At 43.4% G+C, this 13033-nt stretch overlaps 1 protein-coding gene across 1 annotated transcript in view; it reads left to right on the top strand.

Annotated features, from left to right (window-relative positions):
- Positions 1-13033, top strand: part of LOC138267822 (tRNA selenocysteine 1-associated protein 1-like) — a 207894-nt gene that overhangs the window by 46965 nt on the left and 147896 nt on the right. The window contains exons 4-5 of the mRNA XM_069217040.1: positions 8399-8451; positions 12082-12213. Coding sequence (XP_069073141.1) covers positions 8399-8451; positions 12082-12213 — 185 coding nt within the window. The remainder of the gene's footprint in view (positions 1-8398; positions 8452-12081; positions 12214-13033) is intronic.

Here is a 13033-nt window from a genome sequence, read left to right on the forward strand (position 1 = left end):
GATTCACCAACCTTTGGAAGGTGGCAGGGGCATTCTTTAAACCAAAGGGCATAACAGTAAACTGATAATGCCCATCAGGTGTGGAGAATGCTGTTTTCTCTTTTGCTCCAGGTGCCATTTTTATTTGCCAGTACCCTGCTGTCAAGTCAAAGGTACTTAAGAATTTGGCAGCACCTAATTTATCTATGAGCTCATCAGCTCTTGGAATTGGATGAGCATCTGTCTTGGTGACAGAATTGAGCCCTCTGTAGTCCACACAAAACCTCATCTCTTTCTTTCCATCTTTGGTGTGAGGTTTGGGGACAAACACCACTGGGCTAGCCCAGGGGCTGTCAGAGCGCTCAATTACTCCCAATTCCAGCATCTTGTGGACTTCCACCTTGATGCTTTCCTTAACATGGTCAGATTGTCTAAAGATTTTGTTCTTGACAGGCATGCTGTCTCCTGTGTCCACATCATGGGTACACAGGTGTGTCTGACCAGGGGTTAAGGAGAAGAGTTCAGGAAACTGTTGTAGGACTCTCCTACAATCAGCTTGCTGTTGGCCAGAGAGGGTGTCTGAGTAGATCACTCCATCTACTGTGCCATCTTTTGGGTCTGATGACAGAAGATCAGGGAGAGGTTCACTCTCTGCCTCCTGATCCTCATCTGTTACCATCAACAGATTCACATCAGCCCTGTCATGGAAGAGCTTAAGGCGGTTCACATGGATCACCCTCTTGGGGCTCCTGCTTGTGCCCAGGTCCACCAAGTAGGTGACCTGACTCTTCCTTTCTAGCACTGGGTAAGGGCCACTCCATTTGTCCTGGAGTGCCCTGGGAGCCACAGGCTCCAGAACCCAGACTTTCTGCCCTGGTTGGAACTCAACCAGTGCAGCCTTTTGGTCATACCAAAACTTCTGGAGCTGTTGGCTGGCCTCAAGGTTTTTGGTTGCCTTTTCCATGTACTCTGCCATTCTAGAGCGAAGGCCAAGTACATAGTCCACTATGTCTTGTTTAGGCTCATGAAGAGGTCTCTCCCAGCCTTCTTTAACAAGAGCAAGTGGTCCCCTTACAGGATGACCAAACAGAAGTTCAAAGGGTGAGAATCCTACTCCCTTCTGTGGCACCTCCCTGTAAGCGAAAAGCAGACATGGCAGGAGGACATCCCATCTCCTTTTGAGTTTTTCTGGGAGCCCCATGATCATGCCCTTTAATGTCTTGTTGAACCTCTCAACTAAGCCATTAGTTTGTGGATGGTAAGGTGTAGTGAATTTATAAGTCACTCCACACTCATTCCACATATCTTTCAGGTATGCTGACATGAAGTTGGTACCTCTGTCAGACACCACCTCCTTAGGGAAACCCACTCTGGTAAAGATACCAATGAGGGCCTTGGCTACTGCAGGGGCAGTAGTCGACCTAAGGGGAATAGCTTCAGGATACCTGGTAGCATGATCCACTACTACCAGGATGTACATATTTCCTGAGGCTGTGGGAGGTTCTAGTGGACCAACTATGTCCACACCCACTCTTTCAAAGGGAACCCCCACCACTGGAAGTGGAATGAGGGGGGCCTTTGGATGCCCACCTGTCTTACCACTGGCTTGACAGGTGTGGCAGGAGAGGCAAAACTCCTTAACCATGTTGGACATATTGGGCCAGTAGAAGTGGTTGACTAACCTCTCCCACGTCTTGGTTTGCCCCAAATGTCCAGCAAGGGGAATGTCATGGGCCAATGTTAGGATGAACTTTCTGAACAGCTGAGGCACTACCACTCTCCTAGTGGCACCAGGTTTGGGGTCTCTGGCCTCAGTGTACAGGAGTCCATCTTCCCAATAGACCCTATGTGTTCCATTTTTCTTGCCTTTGGACTCTTCAGCAGCTTGCTGCCTAAGGCCTTCAAGAGAGGGACAGGTTTCTTGTCCCTTACACAGCTCCTCCCTTGAGGGTCCCCCTGGGCCCAAGAGCTCAACCTGATAAGGTTCAAGCTCCAAAGGCTCAGTTCCCTCAGAGGGCAGAACTTCTTCCTGAGAAGAGAGGTTCCCTTTCTTTTGCTGTGTTGCAGTTGGTTTCCCAACTGACTTTCCTGTTCTCTTGGTAGGCTGGGCCATTTTTCCAGACTCCAGCTCTACTTTTTCACCCTGTGCCTTGCATTGTGCTCTTGTTTTCACACACACCAGTTCAGGGATACCCAGCATTGCTGCATGGGTTTTTAGTTCTACCTCAGCCCATGCTGAGGACTCCAGGTCATTTCCAAGCAGACAGTCTACTGGGATGTTTGAGGAGACCACCACCTGTTTCAGGCCATTGACCCCTCCCCATTCTAAAGTAACCATTGCCATGGGATGTACTTTTCTCTGATTGTCAGCGTTGGTGACTGTGTAAGTTTTTCCAGTCAGGTATTGGCCAGGGGAAACCAGTTTCTCTGTCACCATGGTGACACTGGCACCTGTATCCCTCAGGCCCTCTATTCTAGTCCCATTAATTAAGAGTTGCTGTCTGTATTTTTGCATGTTAGGCGGCCAGACAGCTAGTGTGGCTAAATCCACCCCACCCTCAGAAACTAGAGTAGCTTCAGTGTGGACCCTGATTTGCTCTGGGCACACTGTTGATCCCACTTGGAGACTAGCCATACCAGTGTTACCTGGATGGGAGTTTGGAGTGGAACCTTTCTTGGGACAGGCCTTGTCTCCAGTTTGGTGTCCATGCTGTTTACAGCTATGACACCAGGCCTTTTTGGGATCAAAGTTTTTACCCTTGTACCCATTGTTTTGTGAAGAGGCTCTGGGCCCACCCTCCTGTGCAGGTTTTTGGGGGCCTGTAGAAGACTCTTGACTATTTTTATTTTTGGCTATCTCACCACCCTTCCCCTGGGGAGTCTTTGTGACCCCTTTCTTTTGGTCACCCCCTGTTGAAGTCTTGGACACCCTTGTCTTGACCCAATGGTCCGCCTTCTTTCCCAATTCTTGGGGAGAAATTGGTCCTAGGTCTACCAGATGCTGATGCAGTTTATCATTGAAACAATTACTTAACAGGTGTTCTTTCACAAATAAATTGTACAGCCCATCATAATTACTTACACCACTGCCTTGAATCCAACCATCTAGTGTTTTCACTGAGTAGTCTACAAAGTCAACCCAGGTCTGGCTCGAGGATTTTTGAGCCCCCCCTGAATCTAATCCTATACTCCTCAGTGGAGAATCCAAAGCCCTCAATCAGGGTACCCTTCATGAGGTCATAAGATTCTGCATCTTGTCCAGAGAGTGTGAGGAGTCTATCCCTACACTTTCCTGTGAACATTTCCCAAAGGAGAGCACCCCAGTGAGATCTGTTCACTTTTCTGGTTACACAAGCCCTCTCAAAAGCTGTGAACCATTTGGTGATGTCATCACCATCTTCATATTTAGTTACAATCCCTTTAGGGATTTTCAACATGTCAGGAGAATCTCTGACCCTATTTATGTTGCTGCCACCATTGATGGGTCCTAGGCCCATCTCTTGTCTTTCCCTCTCTATGGCTAGGATCTGTCTTTCCAAAGCCAATCTTTTGGCCATCCTGGCTAACTGGATGTCCTCTTCACTGGGGTTATCCTCAGTGATTTCAGAGGTGTTGGTCTCTCCTGTGAGGGATCCAGCATCTCTGACTATTATTTTTGGAGTCAGGGTTTGAGGGACCCTGTTCTCCCTAGATAGGACTGGTAGGGGGGAATTGTCCTCCAAGTCACTATCCTCTTCCTCTGAGTTGCCACCCTCAGAGGGGTTGGCCTTTTCAAACTCTGCCAAAAGCTCCTGGAGCTGTATTTTGGTAGGTTTGGGGCCCATTGTTATTTTCTTTAGTTTACAGAGTGACCTTAGCTCCCTCATCTTAAGATGGAGGTAAGGTGTGGTGTCGAGTTCCACCACAGTCACATCTGTGCTAGACATTTTGCTTCTAAAAGTTGGAATACTTTTTAAGAATCTAAAACTGTTTCTAGAATCTAATTTCAAACTTTTAACAAACTTTTAAACTCTAAAAGACAATGCTAAACAGGGACTTAACACACAAGGCCCTAGCAGGACTTTTAAGAATTTAGAAAAATTTCAAATAGCAAAAAATGAATTTCTAATGACAATTTTGGAATTTGTCGTGTGATCAGGTATTGGCTGAGTAGTCCAGCAAATGCAAAGTCTTGTACCCCACCGCTGATCCACCAATGTAGGAAGTTGGCTCTGTATGTGCTATTTCAAAGTAAGGAATAGCATGCACAGAGTCCAAGGGTTCCCCTTAGAGGTAAAATAGTGGTAAAAATAGATAATACTAATGCTCTATTTTGTGGTAGTGTGGTCGAGCAATAGGCTTATCCAAGGAGTAGTGTTAAGCATTTGTTGTACATACACATAGACAATAAATGAGGTACACACACTCAGAGACAAATCCAGCCAATAGGTTTTTATATAGAAAAATATCTTTTCTTAGTTTATTTTAAGAACCACAGGTTCAAATTCTACATGTAATATCTCATTCGAAAGGTATTGCAGGTAAGTACTTTAGGAACTTCAAATCATCAAAATTGCATGTATACTTTTCAAGTTATTCACAAATAGCTGTTTTAAAAGTGGACACAGTGCAATTTTCACAGTTCCTAGGGGAGGTAAGTATTTGTTAGGTTAACCAGGTAAGTAAGACACTTACAGGGCTTAGTTCTTGGTCCAAGGTAGCCCACCGTTGGGGGTTCAGAGCAACCCCAAAGTCACCACACCAGCAGCTCAGGGCCGGTCAGGTGCAGAGTTCAAAGTGGTGCCCAAAACACATAGGCTAGAATGGAGAGAAGGGGGTGCCCCGGTTCCGGTCTGCTTGCAGGTAAGTACCCGCGTCTTCGGAGGGCAGACCAGGGGGGTTTTGTAGGGCACCGGGGGGGACACAAGCCCACACAGAAATTTCACCCTCAGCAGCGCGGGGGCGGCCGGGTGCAGTGTAGAAACAAGCGTCGGGTTTGTAATGGAAGTCAATGGGAGATCTAGGGATCTCTTCAGCGCTGCAGGCAGGAAAGGGGGGGGTTCCTCGGGGAAACCTCCACTTGATCAAGGGAGAGGGACTCCTGGGGGTCACTCCTCCAGTGAAAGTCCGGTCCTTCAGGTCCTGGGGGCTGCGGGTGCAGGGTCTCTCCCAGGTGTCGGGACTTAGGATTCAAAGAGTCGCGGTCAGGGGAAGCCTCGGGATTCCCTCTGCAGGCGGCGCTGTGGGGGTTCAGGGGGGACAGGTTTTTGTACTCACAGTCTTAGAGTAGTCCTGGGGTCCCTCCTGAGGTGTTGGATCGCCACCAGCCGAGTCGGGGTCGCCGGGTGCAGTGTTGCAAGTCTCACGCTTCTTGCGGGGAGCTTGCAGGGTTCTTTAAAGCTGCTGGAAACAAAGTTGCAGCTTTTCTTGGAGCAGGTCCGCTGTCCTCGGGAGTTTCTTGTCTTTTCGAAGCAGGGGCAGTCCTCAGAGGATGTCGAGGTCGCTGGTCCCTTTGGAAGGCGTCGCTGGAGCAGGATCTTTGGAAGGTAGGAGACAGGCCGGTGCGTTTCTGGAGCCAAGGCAGTTGTCGTCTTCTGGTCTTCCTCTGCAGGGGTTTTCAGCTAGGCAGTCCTTCTTCTTGTAGTTGCAGGAATCTAATTTTCTAGGGTTCAGGGTAGCCCTTAAATACTAAATTTAAGGGCGTGTTTAGGTCTGGGGGGTTAGTAGCCAATGGCTACTAGCCCTGAGGGTGGGTACACCCTCTTTGTGCCTCCTCCCAAGGGGAGGGGGGTCACAATCCTAACCCTATTGGGGGAATCCTCCATCTGCAAGATGGAGGATTTCTAAAAGTCAGAGTCACCTCAGCTCAGGACACCTTAGGGGCTGTCCTGACTGGCCAGTGACTCCTCCTTGTTGCTTTCTTTGTTCCCTCCAGCCTTGCCGCCAAAAGTGGGGGCCGTGGCCGGAGGGGGCGGGCAACTCCACTAAGCTGGAGTGCCCTGCTGGGCTGTGACAAAGGGGTGAGCCTTTGAGGCTCACCGCCAGGTGTCACAGCTCCTGCCTGGGGGAGGTGTTAGCATCTCCACCCAGTGCAGGCTTTGTTGCTGGCCTCAGAGTGACAAAGGCACTCTCCCCATGGGGCCAGCAACATGTCTCTGGTGTGGCAGGCTGCTGGAACTAGTCAGCCTACACAGACAGTCGGTTAAGTTTCAGGGAGCACCTCTAAGGTGCCCTCTGGGGTGTATTTTGCAATAAAATGTACACTGGCATCAGTGTGCATTTATTGTGCTGAGAAGTTTGATACCAAACTTCCCAGTTTTCAGTGTAGCCATTATGGTGCTGTGGAGTTCGTGTTTGACAGACTCCCAGACCATATACTCTTATGGCTACCCTGCACTTACAATGTCTAAGGTTTTGTTTAGACACTGTAGGGGTACCATGCTCATGCACTGGTACCCTCACCTATGGTATAGTGCACCCTGCCTTAGGGCTGTAAGGCCTGCTAGAGGGGTGTCTTACCTATACTGCATAGGCAGTGAGAGGCTGGCATGGCACCCTGAGGGGAGTGCCATGTCGACTTACTCGTTTTGTCCTCACTAGCACACACAAGCTGGTAAGCAGTGTGTCTGTGCTGAGTGAGAGGTCTCCAGGGTGGCATAAGACATGCTGCAGCCCTTAGAGACCTTCCTTGGCATCAGGGCCCTTGGTACTAGAAGTACCAGTTACAAGGGACTTATCTGGATGCCAGGGTCTGCCAATTGTGGATACAAAAGTACAGGTTAGGGAAAGAACACTGGTGCTGGGGCCTGGTTAGCAGGCCTCAGCACACTTTCAATTGTAAACATAGCATCAGCAAAGTCAAAAAGTCAGGGGGCAACCATGCCAAGGAGGCATTTCCTTACATGTATCATATCACTTACTTTGTTTTAATGTTTTGCTAGTTAGCATGCACTGATAAAGCGTTAACCATGCAAGACTTAAGGATGTGATTTGTTCTGTGGCTTGGTGTACCATTTATATGGCAGGAGACAAATGAATGCATTATTCCATTATATGTGGAGGTGGATTATTCTTGTTAGTAGCTCACTAAAGGTACATATTAAACTAAGTATGGACTTCAATTAGAGTAGATGGAGTATAAAAGTTATTAAATGTTGAGAGACTATAGATGGAATCTATGCGTTTTTAAGAGTTGATAATGTTTGTATTTTTAAATGGGTACAGACTTGAGTGAGACCTGCATGATTGTATAAAAGGTAACGTGCTGTTTCAGTTCAGCATCACATAAAGGCTGCTGTATTAGAGCTGAGTGCATTACTCAGAGTCTTAGCTGTGCAGCGGCTCGGTGAATATGGGTATTATACACATTCAGCTTTATTTAAACCTGAATGAATTTGTGCATTTCGCAGTTTTTCTTGTATTTAAAGATAAATGTGTGCATATGAAGTTTGAGCCTCTAAAGGTAATGCCTACCCACAACATAATTAACGTGTTTTGTTTTTTAATATATATATATCAATCATCGTTTCACTGAGTTCATAAGGCATTAAGACTCATTTTAAGAAATCGCCACACTGTTTTCTTTTATGTAGTCCAGGAGATTATACCTCTTTCATTTTATTATTGGCAAGTATGCTTTACTAAGACCACCTCTTTATCTCTCCAAGTGAAATAGATGCCTCATGTCTATTAGAGAAGGCTTCTGTTGTGTTGATATACACATGATGCACATTTGTATGGCATAAACATTGAAAGTGTAAATAGTTCTACTGTCAAGCTTTCTCTCCTAGTTGTTACATTTATGTATGCTAAGAGTCCAAGGGGAGGTGCTCATTAGTCATTTGTCTATTTTGCAACATCTTTGTTTCAGTCAACTATGGATTGTAGCACTGAGAATAACAAAAATGAAATCTTTGAATGAGGGATCCAAGTGAAGGTATAGTGTAAGAGAGACAGATGTCTATTTATAATTCAAGAGAGTTGCAGAAAATAGAGTTCGGGATTTATATATGCATTTCAAATTAGAACATTGTTTTGTAAGCCGTCTCTGTATTATGCCCTTCCTCCAGTTATTTACGACCAGTGGATTAGAAGTGAACCTTGCTGGTGATTCATGACTTCAAAATATTACTTTAGGATCCACTGCTGTTTTCATACTCAATCTGCCATTCGTCTGCCTTTAATATAAACCACAAGAATACAGTTAGCCATAATGTTTAGTATTATACTGGAAAATAAAATTGAAGGAGCCATGTTCTTTTCTGTTTCAGTTCTGTGAAGTTTTGTACATATCTTACCAAATGCTTCCCCTCGGTTTTTGTCGATTCACACCCAAGGGATTTGTTCCTTTGAATACCAGTGGTAAGAGGGGTTAATTCATGCAATTTATTTTTATATGGGCTGTTTCTCTTTAAAATTATCCATTTATTTATTTTTCTAGCTGAAGAAGTTTAGGCTAAACTACTCAACCTATCATAAGAAGCATGAACTAACGTAAGTGCCTCGTGATGCCAGCCACTTTGAGTGCTAGTTATTTACATGTTATTGATTGATTGTGTTTAATGCCAGGGAACCACTAGTAGTTTCATGTGCGATTATTACCAATACATTTCGCAGACTCTGTACACTTGCCATGTTTTATTCATAGTGATTTTTGTTGAGAACGTTTATTAATTTGATTTTTCCTAATACTGTCATTTGATAAGTGAGTGTGTTTATACAAACACACTCACATATCAAAAGACAGTAATAGGAAAAATCCCACTTTTGCAGTAGATGCCATGCACATTTAACAAATGTAATTGAATACATTGCTAGGCTGAATAAAGTATGTCAGAAAAAAATAACACCCTAGTCCCAATTATATCTTGTTCAGTTTGTAAGAACACCTCCTTTGACTAAGCACTCATCTCCATTCCTTCTCCATGATCAGAAACACAAACATCAGTAACTAAACCTCCTTGCATCCAGTGTTTACAATCACTACTAATCATGGTTGCCTTCCTTCACTAACTGTTTGGAAACATGCAATACCATATGCGCTTAAAGCCGAACTCACCACTGTGGTGTCCTTTTCTGGAAAAATAAATGCTTGCTGCCCGGTTTTGGTGCAAGAAATATAGTAGACATAGAGCACAATACCTCATGCTGGGCAAATGTTATACTTCTCAATTACATCCTCACTGAATGCTCAAATATTTCTTCCTTGCATGTCATTGCAGGGCCGGTTTCAGCACTTGCTGATTAGGCCTAGACCTTTACACTCTAAACCAATCCTGCTACTGTCCAATGTCACTCTAGAAGCTATATTACCAGGGGTTTGGAATTTAATAAAATATGTACTTGTCCAAGTGGTAGGCTGCTTCTTAAATCAACTTGTCCTGTAAAAAAAAATACTTGACCCTTCGCTGCTATGTAGTGCAGCGACAAATTATGGCAACAATCTCATTATGTAAGAGCTCTGATAATAGACTCTCTGATTATGCCAGGGCTACTACTATAGTAGGGCTTGAACACATGCCATTCAATCCCTGCTATAGCAATTTCCTTATTTTGCCACCTTTCAGCAGATCTACATACTGGGGCTGGAGGAAGCAGTAAGCAATAGTTTCAGAGCTGGAATGCCTTTGAGTCTGCCGACCTACTAACTTGCATGTTTTAAGGATTTTCACCAGCTCTTCCCTAATCTGTTCCCATAATGAGAGAGTTTGGAAATTCACTCCTGAAAATGGCAGAAGTAGAAGTTCTTTCAGGGCTGGGAAATAAGTGGTTGAATGGAAGTGAACTTGTAGACACTCAGTAGATTTTCACATGATCAAATCTACACATGCCCATTTGCTCGTCCTAAAATACAGTTTACAAATAATTTCTAGGAGTACGATTTCCTGGTCTACATCTATAGGATCTTGTGAATTCATGAAAGTCACTAATTCAAAGACATATACCATGGGTGCACTTTTGTGACTTTCTATAAGAATTGTGTCCCTAATTAGGCCTGGTGTTAACAAAGACATTTTGATTTTATAAACTTTCTCTCTCTATCATCTGGCTTTACTGTGAGTGATCTCATTCTGCTGTTCCACAAGGACCATATTCGCAAACAAAGTAGTTTTGTTCAGTGCCAGGAACTACTGTGGCAATCAGTGGTGTAATGAATCTGGAGGGCCCCCCTGCGAAGAACATAGAGGGCCCCCCTTCCAGGCTCACCCAGGGCAGGTGCTATGCTGAGGGTGTCCCCTGTATGGAGGGGGGTGCGGGACCTTTGTTACACCACTGGTGGCAATGTGTGCTTTTTTTAAACCAAAAACTTTTTTTTTCTTTTTACCAGTGTTTGTTACAATGGTGAGGGCCTGGCAGCTCCCACAACAATAAAGTGTTGAAAAGAAAATTCTGCTCTGTTGGCTTTGCCAGTGCTTGTTTATTTTCATGTTTCCCATAATCTTGTTGAAAATGGTTACACTGACTTTTCCATTAGGAATATTTATTTGAAATACTAGCATCAACACATTTTACTAAAAGATGCTTTAAAGGAATAGCACCTACAATTTCAATTTTTTTTTCTGAACATTTTTATTTTGAAAGCAAAGAATCATCACTCTTGCTCACAAGCGTCTGCAAACATTTGCATCAACTCCGAGAGCATTCTGGGAGCATTATACTTAACCTCATATTGTTAAACTTTTCAAACTTTTTTAAAAAACTTTTATTTTTATTTTTTTATACTGGAACCAACGTCAGTAGTTGGACCTTAAAACTTTTATTTACAGCAGTCATTCTAATAATGAAGGCTTTTCATTAATGAACCATAAATAACAGTTCGGACAGCATTAACATATGGACACACATTACCTCAAATACAGACCGTTCCCTTCTCTGTAAACTGGCTGTTACAGGGTTTATGCTGCAGGGTGTTGGGCTTCCTTCTCCCAAGGACAAAATAAACATGAAAAATTGTTGCCCTTGACCCCAAACAATATGTTACATAATGGAAAGAAATTCTTCATTACTAAAAGATTTAGGGCCATATGTACCAGCACTTTTTCCCATAGAGACAAAATGGGTAAAAACCTTTGCTACATCTGGCCCTTAATTTCCTCTGTAATCAAGAAGACACATTTGATGGTAGGGAACCAATGTTAACCTTTCACAACTTCTGCCGCCCTATACACGATAAGAATGGAACCAGTACGCTATGCATTTTTTTCTTCTCTGACAAAATGCAGTTAATCCAGAATAAATTACCACTCAGTTCCAAAAGGTGTGAGTCAACCTTAGTCCCAGAATTCCACCTAGCAAGGATGCTGCCACTGCAAAAACACCCACATCCGGCTTCATCATTTTGCTTATGTATTTATTTTTTTACTGTGCCAAGAGTATACATAATAACCTGAAACCTTTACAAGCCCTGTATATGATGTCCCTGCCGCTTTTTCCAGTCCTCACGCTCTCTTGGTTAGCTGATTATCCACCCCTTTTGATTAAGATGATAAAGCATATTGCTCTTCTCCACTGCTTAGGAGCCTGTGGCTCAGCCTCCAGCTCACTAACCAATGCTCTGTAGAGGGAACAAAAAATTGCCTGCACTTAAAACTAGTATTTCCTCAAAACTAGGAACACAATTGTGGAACTCAATCCCCTCCACAGTGAAGGAAGGCAGCTGGCTCCATGTTTGTTCTTTTATAGCTGCTCTCTTTATTAACGGTTTGTACACACCGCCCTTCTTGGTCCATAGGAGTTTAGATTGTCGGCTGAATATAGTTAAACCTGTTTTCTCCAGCACACAACAGCAGATTATATTGGGCATCTCCGTGGCACAGCCCACTGCTGTCACCTTTTGAGAACGTCTTGACCTTTCTGATTCTTAAAAAGTACATGTTGGCCGCCAGAAAGACCTTGGGGAAATTGTAAATATTAGGATAATGCTTAATCATTGCTTTGTAAATACAACTTTGTGGTATTCTCAAGGAAATGTGAAGGCTGGTATAATAACTACATGTTCAGTAAATTTGTCTCCAAGTTGTTTATAACTCCTATACTTAGCTGCATGTCGATGATGTTTTACTTGTATGAACATCATTCTTTTAAGCTTTACTTTGTCTAATGTTGTCTCTGCAATCCTTGTAGCCCAGATTATTCAATATTCGTAGGGGACCTGAGTCTTGAAGTGGATGACTTCCAGCTGTATTACTTCTTTTTATCCAAGTACCCTTCATGCAGAGGTGGCAAAGTTGTCACAGACACTCTAGGGAACTCCAGGTAATTACGAGATTGAACTTTGACATGCATGCACCTGTGTACTGTTGTTCAGCATATTGATGCATTTGTTTTCAGATTAACTTTTGTTGTACTTTTTTTATTATTCAGTGATTGAATTCTGTGGTACCAATTAATGTATTACTAAAAACTATTTAATGCCGAATCTTATTGTGTCAAATATGTGGTGTTACTGCTCCGCCTTTAATTTGTGAGAGCTTTTCGATACCCTATTCTCATTCTTGACCCCTTTTTCTGGACTAATTTGCACAATAAATCATTTGTTTTTTCCATTATTTTATGATTGTCGACTAACATTTTTTGGTTGATAATTTGAAAAGCATAATGTAGGAAGTTGGCTCTGTATGTGCTATTTCAAAGTAAGGAATAGCCTGCACAGAGTCCAAGGGTTCCCCTTAGAGGTAAAATAGTGGTAAAAAGAGATAATACTAATGCTCTATTTTGTGGTAGTGTGGTCGAGCAGTAGGCTTATCCAAGGAGTAGTGTTAAGCATTTGTTGTACATACACATAGACAATAAATGAGGTACACACACTCAGAGACAAATCCAGCCAATAGGTTTTGTTATAGAAAAATTTCTTTTCTTAGTTTATTTTAAGAACCACAGGTTCAAATTTAACATGTAATATCTTGTTTGAAAGGTATTGCAGGTAAGTACATTAGGAACTTTGAATCATTTCAATTGCATGTATACTTTTCAAGTTATTCACAAATAGCTGTTTCAAAAGTGGACACAGTGCAATTTTCACAGTTCCTGGGGGAGGTAAGTATTTGTTAGTTTTACCAGGTAAGTAAGACACTTA

The sequence above is a fragment of the Pleurodeles waltl genome, chromosome 2_1 (assembly GCF_031143425.1).
Source record: "Pleurodeles waltl isolate 20211129_DDA chromosome 2_1, aPleWal1.hap1.20221129, whole genome shotgun sequence".
Lineage (NCBI taxonomy): Eukaryota > Metazoa > Chordata > Amphibia > Caudata > Salamandridae > Pleurodeles > Pleurodeles waltl.